Raw genomic sequence first — 19,537 nt, 5'->3', positions numbered from 1 at the left:
AATGTCTCTCTTGACAGACGCACGCAGACTGTACGACTTGTGTGTAGACTCGGGCTAGCGCTACCCTTCTCCTCCTAGTCACCGCAATCTTACATATTGCTTGTGCTACTACCCCCCCCCCTTTTTTTCGATCTCTTTTTGTACCAGCTCGAACACAACATAGATTCCCTCTCAATCCTTTACTTCTCAGTGTTACTATTCTAACTGTTCTCCCCTAATGTTCCTAACACCTCTATCCCTGCTAACTTTGCATATAATAAAATTATCCTCTACTATATCCCATTTGTTCTTTTCCCATCTCATTGTCCCCTACTTTCTATATTCGACTCGTTTCCTCTATATTGTGTGACCCAAACTTCCCATCCCGACATTTCATCTAGACCACAATATAGTATGGCAGCCCTTTTTTTTTTTTCGTGTTTAAGGTTGCCCCCCACCCCAGTGTTTCCGTTTGAGACCCTTCCCCCTCTTTCTATATCTACTAGGTCTCCAAGAATTCACTCCTCCCTTAAACATCGTTCTTTATTTATTTTAGCATTCAACGGCACATTCCCCTCGAATCAGACAAAGAAGGAAGAGTTGGGCCCCGTTGAGTTCTTATGTTTCACGTCTATAACTCAGTTCATCCAATTTCTACAGGGATGAACCTAATCCTGAATATGAACCATAAAGAAAATACCTATTAAACCGATCACAAGAATACCAGCTACAGTACCTATTACCCAAGAGGAATCCTTCCAGTAGTATCAGCCATTTATCCTGCTTCCCTCCACATTTCATCGAGTGGTCATGCTAGAAACATAAACAGTCAGAGATAATTATGATATATAATCCATCCGAATGGGATAAGAAAACGAATGGGATAAGAAAATTACTACTCTTTGTTTTTATTTTATTATTCTACGCTCTTTTCTTAATTTTACTTAATTTTAATTGAAGAAATAATTTGAAAATAAAACAGCAAGTACAAAAATGAGTAATAACCCCCAATAGAGACTGGTACGATTTAATTCAACATTTTGTTCGTTCGGATTTGATTGTGTCATAGCTCTATAAATAATTGAATTCGGTTTATCGTTGGATGAACTGCATTGCTGATATTGACCCCAAAAAAGAAACGGTAGGTACAGCTAGTCCATGAACAGCCAACCAGCGCACTGTAAAAATTGGATAGGTCCTATCTATAGTCATTGGGTCCTCCTAAAAAGATCTACTAAATTCGTCGAGTTGTTCCAAAGAATCAAAACGGCCTGTTATTAATGGAATGCCCTGTCGGCTCTCTGTAAAATACTCGTTTGGACGAGGGCTCCCAAACACATCGTAAGCTAAACCGGTGCTGACGAATAACCAGCCCGCAATGAATAGGGAAGGTATAGTAATGCTATGAATGACCCAGTATCGAATACTGGTAATAATATCAGCAAAAGAACGTTCTCCTGTGCTTCCAGACATACTGAACTCCAGATATTCTTGTAGGGAATCGATTCTGTAAAAGATGAATCAGTAAATTCAAATTCACTGAGATTACATCTTTGTGAGATCGTCAATAAAGTACCAAGGGTATTTTTAGAGTCTACCGAATCAGTATAGCTATCCTTCTTCTGACACAGCAACGCAATTTGAATTAGTATAGAACTGAAGTGTTAGATAATTTATTTCGTTTTTTTTTTTGCTTGTCGATGTATAACCATGTTCCACTTCTTCAAATTCCTGTATCTGTAATCTATAGGGGCTTTGATCCTTTATTTGTTTTGGACTAGAAAATAAACTAAAGATTAGATAAAATGAAAATTCAAGAGGGTGGTTTCTAATTCTAATAATTCATTAAGGAAATTCTCATATTGTCCCAAGTCAATTGAATCCAAAACCCATCAATTTCATTTTTGTTGCATATGCATAATTGTAGAAGATATTTTTTTGTAATGATAATGTGACCCCCCCCCGTTTTTGCTTTTTATTTCATTTTATTTTAAGGAATTAATTTCCAGTAACAAGAAAAGGAAGAATAGTTTTGGATCAATTCAAAAGAACAACAAATAATAAAAAAATAATAATACTAAATCTTTGGAATGCGTGCATTGTTTTGTTGTATTCAATTTAAAGGTTTTTTCTTTCTTTAACTAACTACAAAGATGATGGGTTTTTCACTCTATTTTCTATATAATATCGAAAGAAAAAAACCTAAAACCTAGAAAGGAAACGATAATAGAAATTGCTAATTACAAGTTTTAAAAATCTAGTTAAAATAAATAACTCTTTTTTTGACTGATCTCGTTCTCCGTGTAGGATACTGCTTTTTGGTTTAATTTCATAGATTAAATGAAGAAAACTGCTCTACTATATTAATCTACTTTATTCAAAATTGAATTTATTTCAATTTGAATAAATGTAGAAGGGGGCATATTCTAGGTTCTAAGGTCACTTAAAAAAAAAAGAATCAAACAACTTTTTTAAAAATTTTTACATGTTTATTCAAAAAAAGTTCTATGTTTTAACTGAAGTTATATAATAGAGTTATTTTTTTATGTATTATTTTTTCTTATTAATTTCTTAAAGAGTTTTTCAATGAATCAGTTACGTGAATTCTGAATCCTGAGATGGTGCAGATGCCAAAGACGATGAATTTCGTTTTTTCTTTTTCTCTATTTTTGTTCATACCACCGATAATGCTTGATAACTCACAAATTTTCAATTTAATTTTTTGATTCTTGGAACTAGTATTTGTATCTATCTTTACTTTAAAAAATTTTTTTATTGAAACTTCGGGAAGTACTTTAGAAACATATGTATAAAAAAACATATTTTATTGAGTCCCTTCATGCCTACTATAACTAGTTATTTCGGTTTTCTACTAGCAGCTTTAACTATAACCTCAGTTCTATTTATTGGTCTAAGCAAAATACGACTTATTTGAAATTAATTGAATGAATCTTTTTTGATCAAAAAAGATTTATATGGTATTTCATATGTTCGATAGTTCCTTACCGTGTTAATTACCCAATTTTGGTCATTGAGATTCGTCGGCAATACAGATTAAGAGCTAGGAATAGATAGTACCTCTCTTTTCTCCCTTTCAAAAATGAAAACAAAATAAAATTGAAATGATTGAAGTTTCTTTATTTGGAATCGTCTTAGGTCTAATTCCTATTACTTTGGCTGGATTATTCGTAACTGCTTATTTACAATACAGACGTGGTGATCAGTTGGACTTTTGATTAATTAACATCTCTTTTTTTTGACTGACCTCCTTCTTGCTTTCATATGCGGGAGGTCGAATTCAGATTGCTGCTCAATTATTTGCGAACAGTGGAATTTTGACACAATCTAATAAACAAGAGTGACATCACGCTCTGTAGGATTTGAACCTACGACATTGGGTTTTGGAGACCCACGTTCTACCGAACTGAACTAAGAGCGCTTTTCTTGTTTTTTATAAAAAAACGAAAAGGCTAGAAAGAGGACATTCTTTAACTCGAATCGATTTTGTACGTATATACTATATCATAGTATATCATAAAATTCAGAATTATATGTATGTCCAATTTTATTAAAAAAAGATAAATCTAAAATGGATTCCTCGTTACTGCTCTTCTGAGCAGTAATTAGGTAGGGATGACAGGATTTGAACCCGTGACATTTTGTACCCAAAACAAACGCGCTACCAAGCTGCGCTACATCCCTTTCGATTGGTTTACAGTGTCATTGTAAACAATTCCTATCTTGTTTTCCACATCCTTCTTTTTTTTTTGTTTCATATCAGATAACAAACATATATATAAGTATAATTAAAAAAATTACTTTTTTTAGGCAAATCCTATCAATTTCAAATTTACATAAAAAGGCGTTTCCATTTGAAAATGGAATCTATAAGATCGTTCTAGTAGACAATATTTCAATTCTAATTTTGAAAATGGGGGGTTACATATACAAATACAAGAACTTCTTAACTACATGTACATCTATAGTTATATATATTACTATATATATTGTAATACAATAAAGAAGAAAGAAGGAGGATTTCAAATGCGAGATCTAAAAACATATCTTTCCGTAGCACCGGTACTAAGTACTCTATGGTTCGTTTCGTTAGCAGGTTTATTAATAGAGATTAATCGTTTATTTCCAGATGCATTAACATTTCCCTTTTTTTAATTCTAGTTATTAACATCAGAAAGGATAAAAAAATTTAGAGATACGATCAACGATCGGGGAATAACCCCCCCTTTTTTTTCTAATTCTAAAAAAAGAATTAGAAAAAAAAAAGGGGGGCCGAAAGGTCATAAAAACGAGGGTTCAGGATCCAATTAAAAAAAAAGTGTTGCTAGGGAAAGAGTATCCTACGAGATACTTAAAAAAAATACTGTACAAAGATTTGAAATATAGTTTTCAAAAAATCATTATATTACTTATTATTTTCTTTTTATTTAATTACTAATTAATATTCATTGCAACGAAATATTTAAGACATTTTTTTGAGTTAATTAACAGCTTCTATTTTTTTTGTTCTTGTTCTTTATGGACCCTAAAATTAAAATAGAAGATTGGGGGTGAATCATAAATCCAAAGGAGGTTTCATGGCCAAAGGTAAAGATGTTCGAGTAACAATTATTTTGGAATGTACCAGTTGTGTTCGAAATGATATTAAGAAAGAATCGGCTGGAATTTCCAGATATATTACTCAAAAGAATCGGCATAACACTCCTAGTCGATTGGAATTGAGAAAATTCTGTCCCTATTGTTATAAACATACAATTCATGGGGAAATTAAGAAATAGATAAAATTGAGTGCTTGTATGTCAAATTTTATTTTAAGAACAGGAATAATGAGAGTATCTACGTATTATTACATATATATAAATATAAACAAATAAAATAATAGAAAGAAATCAAATCCTATATTCTTAATTCTATATAGAAACTCTATCCTATATAGAAATAGCAATCGTTTTTATTTTGATCCGATCAAAAATAGGATTTTATAGGTAAGGAATAAAAAATTATGAATAAATCTAAGCGACCTTTTACTAAATCCAAGCGATCTTTTCGTCGGCGTTTGCCCCCGATCCAATCGGGGGATCGAATTGATTATAGAAACATGAGTTTAATTAGTCGATTTATTAGTGAACAAGGAAAAATATTATCTAGACGGGTGAATAGAGTAACTTTAAAACAACAACGATTAATTACTATTGCTATAAAACAAGCTCGTATTTTATCTTTGTTACCTTTTCTTAATAATCAGAAACAATTTGAAAGAAGTGAGTCGACCCCTAGAACTACTAGCCTTAGAACCAGAAAAAAATAGACTTATTCTTCAATTGAATAACTAATCTGAAGGAATTAAAAAAGAGGTTAATATTTTGTTCGACAAATCCAATCAAGAATCAAAATTTGATTGTTACGTCTGTTTCTGTCATAAAAAAAAAAAAAAAAGAAAAGAATCGTCGAAAAGAAAAAGAATAAGTCTTTTTTTAGCGACTATATACCCTCGTTTTGTTTTGACGACTTTTTTTATAATACTAATTTCTACTCTACCCTCCCCGAGCTTATTCTACTTAAGAACTCTATTTCAAATATTTTAGTGGATTTCTTCCAATCCCCTCATTTTTTGATCTCATTTGAAATCGTATAAAGACAACTCCTATTTAATAGAGCTATTTGTGCAAGTATTTTTCGATTAAGAAGTAATTGCTTCTTGTACAGATTGTGTATGAATCGGTTATAACTATAGAATACCTCCGTTTCGTGAATTACGGCATTTATTCGAGTGATCCATAAACGACGAAAATCTCTTTTTCTTTTACCCCTATCCCGACGAGCCGAAACTAAAGCTCTTATTCTCTGTTGAGTCATAGTTCGTGTAAGTCGTGAATGAGCCCCTTGAAAGCTTGATGCAAATAAACGAAGTTTTGTTCTACGCCTCCGAGCTATATATCCGCGTTTAATTCTAGTCATTGAATAAATCAAACTTTGATGAATAACTAATTCTTTTTTTAGTTTTAGTTATTCTTTTCCCCTTTACTAGTCATTAATAACCAAACGAATTATTCCAATGTATAAAAAAAAATTCCAATGGCTTTTGCTACTCTAACCTTCCCCACCACTATTTTTGGCTAGGTATTTTCCTTTGCTTTGAAAGGATAAATTGCCTTGGTACTTGATATAAAAAAAATAGAATAACTACAAAAAGTAGTAAATAGAAATGGATAAATAGTGGGTTCCTTCGTTTCTATGGTTACTTCTAAAACGGTGAGGTCCTCTCTATACACCGGAGCTCCTTCTTTTAATTAATCAATACTATTGGTAACTTGTACAATTCACATTCTTTGGCTCTACCCCATTAATATTCCAGTAATAGATCTTTCACAATGAGATCCACTTTATACAGTAACGGTATTTTATTTTAAAATTGATTTGGTCATTTACCCTGTTAGTCCGTTTTTTCTTTCAAGAGTGGAATCTTTTTAATAAAAAATGGGATTTCCCCCGCTTAATTGATAACCATTTGTTATCATTGGGGGTTTTCTAAAAAATGGAGTTGATTGGATTTGCACCAATGTAAACCATAAGTTTCAGACACAATAGAAGATATGAATGATCTATCTTTTTGAAATAATGAATCGAGTTCCTCCATTCTATTTTATTAACAGGTACTGATCCTTGATATTTCAAAAAGAATTTCCTTTTTGTGTTTCAGTCTATGATCTAAACGAGTCGCACATACACCCGAGTACATGTTCCTCGTCGCTGAGGGCATCCCCGAAGCGCTGGGGATTTTGTGACATTTCGGATTGGCTGTCTTGTATTTCTAATAAGTTGTTTAATGGTTGGCATACGGAATCATATAAATAATGGGCTGGTTTAGATGGGTTCTAACCGGCTAATTCTGAATTACTTCTCTTCAAGATTCTCTTCAATATAAAAAAAATATATTGAAGAGAATATGAAACTAAACCTTTAATCTAAAAAGATATAAAATTAGCAGTGGTAGATTTGCATGAAATCGCTCCTATTTTTATTGAACCGCTACAAGATCAACAATGCCATGAGCTTGGGCTTCTGTTGCTGACATAAAAACATCCCTTTCCATGTCTTCGGATACAACCCATATAGGTTTGCCCGTTCTTTGTACATAAACCCTTGTGATGGTTTCGCGAAGTTTTAGTAGTTCTTCCGCTTCCAAGATAACTTCTCCCGTTTGTGCCTCATAAAACGAACTAGCGGGTTGATGGATCATTACCCTGATGATATAATAGAAAAGCTTTTTCTATTTCGCAGAATGAGGCGAGATAACCAAAAAAACAGAGAAATTTGAATAACCGTACAGGCTTTTTTTGTGCGTTGCATACGGCTCTAGAATGGAATTTACGTTTTTGACCTTTCCTTTCGGCGAAAGAAAACAAAATATAGGTTCTATTATACGCGGATCCATAAATGATCCAATTACCATCCTTCTTTTTTGTTTTGTAGGAGTTAAAAAAATACTATGATGGTTCCGTTGCTTTATATATCATTTTTTTTGATCCGTCTATGATTCAGCAATCCCAAAGTGTCTTTTTTTTTGTTTTTGTAAATAAGCTTCCGGTGTGAAAACAAAGTTTGTGACGCTGGGATGTGCCCGAATAGGGAAGATATCATTTTAAATACCCCTTTCTTATCCCATACTACTCTTTCAATATATAATCTAATTTTTTTAATCTAAAAAATTTCATATCGAATTCGAAGTGCCATGCTATTATTACTTAACTAATTCATATTTCCGAGGGCGAAGGCATAGTATTTTTTCTCTAAAATAAAAAAACTCATTGGCGCCAAGCGTGAGGGAATGCTATACGTTTGGTAATTTCTCCTCCGACTAGGATAAAGGATGCTATTGAAGCGGCCAATCCCATGCATATTGTCTGTACATCGGGTCGCACAAATTGCATAGTATCATAAATAGCCATTCCAGATATTACCCATCCACCAGGAGAGTTTATAAACAAATAAAGATCTTTGGTATCCTTTTCTATACTGAGATATATCATAAGACTAATAAGTTGATTCGAGATTTCGGTATCAACCTCTTGGCCTAAAAAAAACAATCTTTCTCGATAAAGTCGGTTGATTAGGATAAAATTTTATTCCTTAGGAGCCGTACAGGCACCTTTTGATGCATACGGTTCAACAAAAATTGTTAAAAAATCAATGTGTCGATTCCAACCCCCCTTTTTTTTCAGAGAAGGCTTTTCTTTCTAACTTAATAAGGGAAGGGCTTGCTTCCCTTTTAAAAGTAAAAGAAAAAATAAATAAGTTTTGGCCCCTTTTATTTATTAGATATTATAATCCTAATAATAAAATAATAAAACGATTGATTAGGCCTGTCAGACTAACTTGATTCATTGATATTTTTTTTTCATCGAGATTCAGTTGAAATGGGGATGGTTTTTTCTTGTTCCTGAATGGGCTTCTTCCTTTTTTTATTCCGTTTTTTTAGGTTTATGCTCTACTCCGAGTAAAAGGAAAAATTTGCCCGATTTTGATTTGCACATATAGGACAAATGAACCAAATACCGCGTCTTTTTTTTTTTTACTACTCCTTCTTTTTTTTTCAATTCATTTCTTTCACATGTCTTCTGTCAAATAGTCAATAAATTTTTAATTATATTATTTTATTTGATCAACAGTTTTAGATCACCCTGTTTCAATTTTTTGTATTTTTTTTATTTTTTAATAGAATTTTTATCATAATTTTGATATCATATTCATATCATATTAAGTAGTAATTATAAAAATATTATATATTAATTATCAATTGGATTTTTGCTAAACGGAGCCTGGATACTTAATTTTATTAGTCCGATCACGTAAACCATAAAAAATTTTTGATAATCTAATATCAATCTAAATACTCCCTGCATTTAATTCTAATTTATTTTTTGCGCTTCGCGTTACAAATTTTTGATAATTCAATCAATCTTTTTGAGCGAAACAGAGGATATCTCGATCGAGGGAGAAAATGGGGAAATCCCATATAGCCCAATATATCTGACAAGTCGCACTATATGTCAACCCAAGATGTATCTCCTTCTCCAGGACTTCGAAAAGGTACTTTTGGAACGCCAATAGGCATGAAATGAAAAAAAAAGAGAATGAAGTTCTCTATTTCACTTTGATGTGGAAACGTAAGACTGGGGTTTCATTTTTTTTTATCATATTATCCTTTTTTCCTACTTTATTAATATTAATCATATTTAAATTAATCATATTTAATACAGAAGTTGAATAAGCTAAAATAAAATATAAAATAAAAGTAAAGTAAGAGAGAATGAATAAAAATTAAAGGAAACTTTTTACGAACGGGCTTCTGAACAACAATAGCTATCTTGGTTCATATAACATAGGATTCACCCCCATTGCGTATTGGTACTTATCGGATATAGAATAGATCCGCTTCCCTTTTTTCCTATGAATCGAATTGTTCCATTATTACTAACAGAATAGAACAAATATTAATCCTTTCTCCGAAATAATTACCTAAAAAGGGGGGGTCCGTAACATAGTTTTTTCCAATGCAATAAAGTTACATAGTGTCTATTTTTCATTGATAAAGGGGTATTTCCATGGGTTTGCCTTGGTATCGTGTTCATACTGTTGTATTGAATGATCCCGGTCGTTTGCTTTCGGTTCATATAATGCATACTGCTCTGGTTGCTGGTTGGGCCGGTTCCATGGCTCTATATGAATTAGCTGTTTTTGATCCCTCCGACCCTGTTCTTGATCCAATGTGGAGACAAGGTATGTTCGTTATACCTTTCATGACTCGTTTAGGAATAACCAATTCATGGGGCGGTTGGAATATTACAGGAGGGACTATAACGAATCCGGGTCTTTGGAGTTACGAAGGGGTAGCCGCAGCACATATCGTGTTTTCTGGCTTGTGCTTCTTGGCAGCTATTTGGCATTGGGTATATTGGGATCTAGAAATTTTTTGTGATGAACGTACAGGAAAACCTTCTTTGGATTTGCCCAAGATTTTTGGAATTCATTTATTTCTTTCAGGAGTGGCTTGCTTTGGTTTTGGCGCATTTCATGTAACAGGATTATATGGTCCTGGAATATGGGTATCCGACCCTTATGGACTAACCGGAAAGGTCCAACCCGTAAATCCGGCGTGGGGCGTGGAGGGTTTTGACCCTTTTGTTCCGGGAGGAATAGCCTCTCATCATATTGCAGCAGGGACGTTGGGTATATTAGCGGGCTTATTCCATCTTAGTGTTCGTCCGCCTCAACGTCTATACAAAGGATTACGTATGGGAAATATTGAAACCGTCCTTTCCAGTAGTATTGCTGCTGTCTTTTTTGCAGCTTTTATTGTTGCTGGAACTATGTGGTATGGTTCTGCAACTACTCCCATCGAATTATTTGGTCCTACTCGTTATCAATGGGATCAGGGATACTTTCAACAAGAAATATATCGAAGAGTTAGTGCCGGACTAGCTGAAAATCAAAGTGTATCAGAAGCTTGGTCTAAAATTCCTGAAAAATTAGCTTTTTATGATTATATTGGTAATAATCCAGCAAAAGGGGGATTATTCCGAGCGGGTTCAATGGACAATGGGGATGGAATAGCTGTTGGATGGTTAGGACACCCCGTCTTTAGAAATAAAGAAGGGCGTGAACTTTTTGTACGCCGTATGCCTACTTTTTTTGAAACATTTCCGGTTGTTTTGGTAGACGGAGACGGAATTGTTAGAGCCGACGTCCCGTTTAGAAGGGCAGAATCTAAATATAGTGTCGAACAAGTAGGTGTAACTGTTGAGTTTTATGGTGGTGAACTCAATGGAGTAAGTTATAGTGATCCCGCAACTGTGAAAAAATATGCTAGACGGGCTCAATTGGGTGAGATTTTTGAATTAGATCGTGCTACTTTGAAATCCGATGGTGTTTTTCGTAGCAGTCCAAGAGGTTGGTTTACTTTTGGGCATGCTTCGTTTGCTCTACTTTTCTTCTTTGGACACATTTGGCATGGTTCTAGAACCCTCTTCAGAGATGTTTTTGCTGGTATTGATCCAGATTTGGATGCTCAGGTGGAATTTGGGGCATTCCAAAAACTTGGAGATCCAACTACAAAAAGACAAGCAGTCTGATGCAACATTGCTTTTTTCTTTTAGTTTCTGTTTGCGATTTTTTTGATTTCATTTAATAGGTAGGGTACTGTAGGAATCTTGATTTAAATCGCTGCCGTTTCTTTGACTCTTTTTTGTTCTTTATCCGGAGGTATACTCCTTCAGTAAACATAAACAAAACAGGTATGAAAGCTATAATTGTAAACCACGATCAAATTTATGGAAGCATTGGTTTATACATTTCTCTTAGTATCGACTTTAGGGATCATTTTTTTCGCTATTTTTTTTCGGGAACCGCCTACAATTTCAACTAAAAAATGAAATAATTTTTCATTCTCTTCATTGACGTAATCAGCCTCCAACTATTTGGAGGCTGATTACGTCAACTAGTCCCCGTGTTCCTCGAATGGATCTCTTAGTTGTTGAGAGGGTTGCCCAAAGGCAGTATATAGAGCATACCCAGTAAAACTTACAAGTAACCCAGATATAAAGATGGCGACTAGAGTTGCTGTTTCCATTATTATATAATTGAAAGACCACAATGGATCTATGCTAAGATCGTTTATTTACAACGGAATGGTATACAAAGTCAACAGATCGTAATGAATACAAAATAAGATTTATGGCTACACAAACTGTTGAAGATAGTTCTAGATCTGGTCCAAGAAGCACTACTGTAGGGAAGTTATTGAAACCGTTGAATTCTGAATATGGTAAAGTAGCTCCTGGATGGGGAACGACCCCTTTGATGGGTGTTGCAATGGCACTATTTGCGGTATTCCTATCTATTATTTTGGAGATTTATAATTCCTCTGTTCTACTGGATGGAATTTCAATGAATTAGACTGAGAAGAATCTTGAAGTGCTAGCTTTTTGTTCGATACAAAAAAGTAAAGTATGTAGGTCTAAAATTTTGCACCTATTCTCCTTTGGTAGTTCGACCGCGAAATTTTTTTCTGCATTGTATATTTCCGGAATATGAGTGTGTGACTTGTTAGAATTGACCCTATGGATAGTACAGAGAAGGGGGTCTGTCATCTTTATCAAGATGGTTTTATTTCGTCGGATATTCATTCGAGTATCTGGAGCACGAAATAGATCAAATAGATCACAAAGTTTTCGAACTATGATTCATACTTAATACTTAGACCTCGTAGCCGGACTTCTTTCCGTTCTATCTTATAAATTTTCATAAATCAATTTTTTTCTGCTTTTAAACTCTTATTTAGATCAAAGGACAAACGCTTCTTTGTATTTTATGTTTTTAATCATTATAGCTCTTTTTTTTTTATTGAATAAGTGATGATCCAATGGTTCTCACTCAGTGAACTTTGGACTTTGAAGGTTTCATTGAATTATCGTGGTTTTCGTATGAATCTGAGGTTTCAATTAATAAGTAGGGTCTTAACAAGAAAATTCCTATCAATAATAAAGAAAACAAGAAGAAATCCGTATTCCCATTCCATACAAATACCAACTAAAAAAGACAATAACGGTAGGTAATCTAGAAGATTCAAGAGGCCTGTAACGATCAACACAACATAAAGACGTATGAGCTGACTTGAGTTTTTGGCATTTAACCACAAAGAAGAGCTTTCGCATTTTGACTCTTAAATAATATTGAATGAGAGAGAAGTTTAAAACTTTATATTCCATATCCGTTTCAATCAGTATTTGGGTCTTTTTTTTGTTTGAGCTGTACGAGATGAAATTCTCATATACAGTTCTTGGAGGGGGAGGAACCTTGGTTTACCTATCTCAATAAAGTTTATGATTGGTTCGAAGAACGTCTTGAGATTCAAGCGATTGCAGACGATATAACTAGTAAATATGTTCCTCCGCATGTCAACATATTTTATTGTCTAGGAGGAATTACCCTTACTTGTTTTTTAGTACAAGTAGCTACGGGATTTGCTATGACTTTTTATTACCGTCCAACTGTTACTGAGGCTTTTGCTTCTGTTCAATATATAATGACTGAAGCTAACTTTGGTTGGTTAATCCGATCAGTTCATCGATGGTCGGCAAGTATGATGGTCCTAATGATGATCCTGCACGTATTTCGTGTATACCTCACCGGTGGTTTTAAAAAACCTCGCGAATTAACTTGGGTTACTGGTGTGGTTCTGGGTGTATTGACCGCATCTTTTGGTGTAACAGGTTATTCTTTACCTTGGGATCAAATTGGCTATTGGGCAGTCAAAATTGTAACAGGTGTACCTGACGCTATTCCGGTAATAGGATCGCCTCTTGTAGAATTATTACGCGGAAGTGCTAGTGTTGGACAATCCACTTTGACTCGTTTTTATAGTTTACACACTTTTGTATTACCTCTTCTTACGGCTGTATTTATGTTAATGCATTTCTTAATGATACGTAAGCAAGGTATTTCTGGTCCCTTATAAATAATATAGATTCTAGATATTTTTAATTACTAATTTATCTTATTACTTGGTGAAGGAACAATCGTATTTTATTGCTATAAATATGGATTATTAAAAAAATAAGACATGTATTTGGATATTTCCCTTCAACTCCACAATATTGTATTATTTTTTTGACATAAAAAGTTGAAGGGAATTCTATGAAGAGAAAATGGATTATGGGAGTGTGTGACTTGAACTATTGATCGGGCCGTGCAGAAATATGACTTTATCTGCTACATTGGAATTCACAACCAAATGTGTCTTTGTTCCAACCACTGTGTAAGCCCCATACAGGGGATAGGCTGGTTCACTTGAAGAGAATCTTTTCTATGATCATAATACCCGACGATGTCGTGGATGAGTGGGCTCCGTAAAATCCAAAAATCCAGGAGATTAAGGGATGGAACATAATCAGGATTATGTTTTTAGCTATTTTTTACTAAAAAAGAGCTAAAAAAATAAAAAATTAATAGTATGTAAATGCATTCATTTCCTCTGCATCGACTCGATTTCTGATACTATCGGAGTGAATACAGGATCTAATGAAGAGTAGAGGGTAGACTTCATTAGTAACAAGTAAATCCTTTGTATTTGAAAAATCTCGATATAATTTTTGAGATTAAGGATTAATTGATAAGGTATGAGACGATCCAGAAAGCACTTAATCATGATCAACTTTTAAGCTTACGTGGGTGTTGAGCATTTACCTGTAAGAATGGAATTTATGGTAATCTTTAGTTGCAATAACTTTGGAATCGGATAATTCTTTTTTTACATATTAAATACTTGTGGATAACATATATATTTTTTGTATGTATTAATTTAGTTTGGTTAATTCTTGCTCGAGCCGGATGATGAAAAATTATCATGTCCGGTTCCCTCGGGGGATGGATCCATAAGAATTCACCTATCCCAATAACAAAAAAACCAGATTTGAATGATCCTGTATTACGAGCTAAATTAGCTAAAGGTATGGGTCATAATTATTACGGAGAGCCCGCATGGCCCAATGATCTTTTATATATTTTTCCAGTAGTCATTCTTGGTACCATTGCCTGTAACGTAGGCTTAGCGGTTTTAGAACCATCAATGATTGGTGAACCTGCGGATCCTTTTGCAACTCCTTTGGAAATATTACCTGAATGGTATTTCTTTCCTGTATTTCAAATACTTCGTACAGTGCCTAACAAATTATTGGGTGTTCTTTTAATGGCTTCAGTACCGGCGGGATTATTAACCGTACCCTTTTTGGAAAATGTTAATAAGTTCCAAAATCCATTTCGTCGTCCAGTCGCGACAACCGTCTTTTTGATTGGCACCGTGGTGGCCCTGTGGTTAGGTATTGGAGCAACATTACCAATTGATAAATCTCTAACTTTAGGTCTTTTTTAATTAAATTTATTCAATTGTAAAATAAAAGGCGTGGGTATCTAGGGAGTAGTCATTTCAAAATGAATTCTCCCTAGATACATATCTAAATTAATTTTATTAAGTAAAATAGGTTTGACTGGAAAATCGAAATTACGTTGAAGGTTTAAAATCCATTTCAATTTTAAATTGACTTTTTAGTCAAATTTTTTTTAATGCTTTTTTTATTTTTTTTCTAAAATGTCTAATATCTTTTTTACATCTTCTATGTGAAAATGTTCCATTTTGATAAGGTCTTCTTGACTGTTATTCAAAAGATCCAATAATGTATGTATATTGGACTTTTTGAGACAATTATAGATTCTGGGAGGCAATTCTAATTGGTCAATAAAAATATATTGAAACGCTAGTTCTTTTTTTTTTTTCTTAGGTTAACTAATCTATTATGAAAAGGAAAAAGGGGTAAAGTAACTTGATGTTGATTGTTCTCTAAATAGAACGTTTCTTCTTCTACATGTAGAAAAGGAATAAATAAATTAATCAAATTCCGGGAGGCTTCATGAAGTGCTTCTTTAGGAGTTAAACTTCCATTTGTCCATATTTCTAGAAAAAGAATCTCTTGTTTTTCATTCCCATTCCCATAAGAATGAATACTATGATTCGCATTTTGAACAGGCATGAATACAGCATCTATAGGATAACTTCGGTCTTCAAAGTTATTTGACATTTTTAAACTATATCCGCGATTCCTCTCGATTTTTAATCCAATACACAAATTTATTGGTTCCGTTAAGGTAGCTATATGCTGTGTATTATCAACGATTTCCACAGAGGGCGGTAAAACTATGTCTCGAGCAGTTATATATCCGGGACCTTGGACACAAATAAGCGCGTTGCGCGTTCCATATAGATTACTTTTTAATACAATCTCGTTCAAATTCATTAAAATTTCATGTACTGATTCTTGAATACCGACTATGTTAGAATAGTCATGTGGTATGTTCTCAGATTTTGCACGTGTAATACATGTTCCTTCTATTTCGCCAAGTAAAGCTCTTCGCATCGCAATGCCTATTGTGTCGGCTTGACCTTTCATAAGTGGAGACAGAATAAAGCGTCCATAATAAAGACGCTTACTGTCTCTTCTTGATTCAACACACTTCCACTGTAGTGTCCGAGTAGATACTTTGACTTTCTCTCGAACCATAGTAATTTTATTTGATCAGATCATTGAATCATTTATTTCTCTTGAAACCCTTTCAGCCTTTATTTAGTTCTATACACGTCGTTTTTTAGGGGGTCTACAACCATTATGTGGCATAGGGGTTACATCTCGTACGAAACTTAAAAGTATACCGCTTCTACGAATAGCTCGTAATGCTGCATCTCTTCCTAGTCCAGGGCCTTTTATCCTTACTTCAGCTCGTTGCATACCTTGATCCACTACTGCTCGAATAGCATTTCCTGCTGCGGTTTGAGCAGCAAAAGGTGTTCCTCTTCTTGTACCCCTGAATCCACAAGTACCCGCGGAGGACCAAGAAATCACCCGACCCCGTACATCTGTAACGGTCACAATGGTATTGTTGAAACTTGCTTGAACATGAATAACTCCCTTTGGTATTCTACGTACATTTTTACGTGAACCACTACGGGTATTTTTACGTGAACCAATTCTTAATATAGGTTTTGCCATATTTTTTCATTTCACAAGAAATATATGGATATATCCATTTCATGTCAAAACGGACCTTTTTTTTACTAGCTCCTTGGAAGTGCCTTTTCCTTTAGTAAGATTATCCTTGTCTTTGTTTATGCCTCGGGTTGGAACAAATTACTATAATTCGTCCCCTCCTACGGATTAGCCGACACTTTTCACAAATTTTACGAACGGAAGCCCTTATTTTCATAGTTGTTATTCCTTAATTCTCTTAATATACTTATTGTTGGACGAAAAAAAGGTTTCTTGATATTTTTGAATCTTGAATTGTATCTTCGTGAAAGGAATGTTGAATTTCAAAAAACCACTGACTTATTTGAATCCTTGTTATGGAGTCTAGAAAGTGGCTGTTCCCCGATTAACTTAATACCTAAGAACTTACTAAAATTTTTACCCCCCTTTTTCTCCTATAGGTATACCTATACAAAAATATGTCGAATCCTTTCAGAAGCATGACCTAAAATAAAAAAAATCTTTAGTATCTAAACAAAATCGAACCATACCGTTCGGAAGTGATTCATAAAGAAAACTTTCATTAATTCATTTTTTTCTTTAATTTCATTCGGGGTAAAAAATTCTAAACTTTTTTAGCAGGGGTGGTATTACACAACCCCCCCCCCTTTTTTTTCACAAATGCTAAGTTCCGGATATCCAATTTTGATATTAGAAGGATTACCATATATAACACAAAATTTCTCCGCCGATTCTTTTTAGTCGAGCTTCTCGATCTGTCATTATACCTTGAGAAGTTGAAAGGATTACAATTCCTATTCCGCCTAAAATTCGTGGAATTCGTTGAGAGTTAGAATAGATTCGTAGACCCGGTCGGCTTATTCTCTTTAAATTTAAAATCGTTTTATAGGATTCTTTCTTATTTCGTCTATGTCTTAGGGTTAAAATCAAAAAATATTGATTGTTTTCGCGATGTTTCCTTACGTTTTCGATAAAACCCTCTCGTAAAAGTATTTTAACAATGCTTTCGGTGATGTTAGTCGATCCTATCCGAACTGTTCCTTTTCTATTCATGTCAGCATTTCGTATAGAGGTTATTATATCAGCAATAGTGTCTTTCCCCATGATAAGTTAAAATTCCTTAATTGTTCTATAATTTTGATATAATCAACATGTTATTTTTCTTTTATTTATATAAAAATAGAGACGAATTATATATTAATATATGAATTCAATTATTAATATATAAAATTATTAAGGGTATATGCGTGATACACAATCTATTAATTATAATTAATTTGATTTCAATACCATTTTTTTAATCCTATCCTATATTAACTATCGATATTTAGGTCTTATAATACTTCAGGAGCTAATGAAACTATTTTAGTAAAGTTTAATTGTCTCAATTCCCGTGGGATCGCCCCAAAAACGCGAGTTCCTTTTGGATTTCCTTCTTGATCAATGACAACTGCGGCATTGTCGTCATATCGTATTATCGTCCCATTCTTACGTTTGAGTTCTTTACAAGTACGTACAATTACAGCTCTGACCACTTCTGATCTTTCTAGAGTAGTATTTGGGATTGCTTCCTTGATTACAGCAACAATAACGTCACCAATATGAGCATAGCGGCGATTACTAGCTCCTATTATTCGAATACACATCAATTTTCGAGCCCCGCTGTTGTCTGCTACATTCAAATAGGTTTGTGGTTGAATCATATTTTTGTATCTCTTCTTTTAGTGCAAAGGACGAAGTAAAAAAAATATTGTTTGTCAAAAAAAACTTAGAATCTTTTTATCCTTAAATGTTATTTAGCTTTTTCATTCTATATTCCTATTCAGAAATAATGAATTGGGTTTTTATAGGCATTTTTGATGCCGCGATTGAAATAGCTTTTCTGGCTATATTTTCTGGTACACCACCCATTTCATAAAGGATTTTACCTGGTTTAACCACAGCTACCCAGTACTCTGGGGATCCTTTCCCAGAACCCATACGCGTTTCCGCGGGTCTTACTGTAACTGGCTTGTCTGGAAATATACGTACCCAAATTTTTCCACCACGTCGTATATTTCGTGTCATTGCTCGTCGCCCTGCTTCTATTTGTCTAGATGTAATCCAAGCGGGTTCAAGTGTTTGAAGAGCATATCTGCCAAAACAAATACGATTCCCACGAGAGGATATTCCTTTTAGTCTTCCTCGATGTTGTTTACGAAATTTGGTTCTTTTTGGGTTATAGTTGATGGGTTTTTTCTAAATGAGAAATTCCATCTCTACTGCAGAACTGGACGTGAGAGTTTCTTCTCATCCAGCTCCTCGCGAATAAAAGGATTAATTAAGATATAGATGTAGTTAATGATTAATCCTATTAATCATGGTATTTTTTTTTTATTTCATCTTATCTCTTCTAAATTTGTGTATGTCTTTTTTGAAATAGAATCAAAGATCAATTTTATTTCGATTTATTTAAAAATAACGTAATATCATCATTACAAATGTAATTTTTATTAGAGTTAGAATATTATAACAAATCCTTATTTTTTTTTCATTGTTTTTTTCATCTTTTATTACTGTTTTTATTTGAAAAAAAAAAACCAATTTTTCGCCGGCGAATATTTACTCTTTCAATATCTATTTAAGTTTGCTGTTTATCCCCCGAGGTCTCAGAATCAAAATCAGAATAGATAATAAAGTTTCTGGTTTATTCCGCCATCCTGTCCAATGAATTACTAAGATTTCTTGTTCACTAGAATCCTATATATTCATGGGTTCCGTCGTTCCCATCGCTTCTTGATTAATCATTAGGCCTGAATTCTACAATGGAGCTTTTACATGAAATTTTGAATTTCTTTTTTTTTTGAGGCAATTTTCTCAGTTTTGATTGTCTCAAGGCTCTTAATTTTTTGTTTTCGGAACAGATTTATCTAATTATTATTATTTATCTAATTATTATGAATGAA

At 33.7% G+C, this 19,537-nt stretch overlaps 2 protein-coding genes and 1 non-coding gene across 3 annotated transcripts in view; 2 read left to right on the top strand and 1 right to left on the bottom strand.

Moving 5' to 3' along the window:
- Window positions 1–3,344: 3,344 nt before the first annotated feature.
- On the bottom strand, window positions 3,345–3,418 carry TRNAW-CCA. The gene has a single exon. It is a non-coding gene; the product is annotated as a tRNA-Trp (tRNA).
- A 5,825-nt stretch (window positions 3,419–9,243) lies between these two features.
- Window positions 9,244–13,718, top strand: LOC125604229 (photosystem II CP47 reaction center protein). Its single transcript, XM_048774709.1, has 2 exons — window positions 9,244–12,092; window positions 12,872–13,718. Exon 1 carries the CDS (start codon window positions 9,603–9,605, stop codon window positions 11,127–11,129), a length of 1,527 nt encoding a protein of 508 aa, XP_048630666.1. The 5' UTR covers window positions 9,244–9,602; the 3' UTR covers window positions 11,130–12,092; window positions 12,872–13,718.
- A 1,228-nt stretch (window positions 13,719–14,946) lies between these two features.
- LOC125604228 (protein Ycf2-like) overlaps window positions 14,947–19,537 on the top strand; it is a gene marked incomplete at its 3' end in the record, with an annotated part of 11,559 nt that continues 6,968 nt past the window's right edge. Inside the window, 1 exon segment of the mRNA XM_048774708.1 lies at window positions 14,947–19,537. This exon segment is cut by the window's right edge and continues 6,968 nt beyond it.

Source organism: Brassica napus, unplaced genomic scaffold (genome assembly GCF_020379485.1).
Source record: "Brassica napus cultivar Da-Ae unplaced genomic scaffold, Da-Ae ScsIHWf_487;HRSCAF=742, whole genome shotgun sequence".
Taxonomy (NCBI): Eukaryota; Viridiplantae; Streptophyta; class Magnoliopsida; order Brassicales; family Brassicaceae; genus Brassica; species Brassica napus.
The sequence above is the reverse complement of the archived record's forward strand: the minus strand, read 5'-3'. Positions and strand labels throughout refer to the sequence as shown.

What these genes read in the sequence shown, in the direction of transcription:
- LOC125604229 (XM_048774709.1), top strand. Translation starts at nt 9,603, where the DNA reads ATGGGTTTGCCTTGGTATCGTGTTCATACTGTTGTATTGAATGATCCC.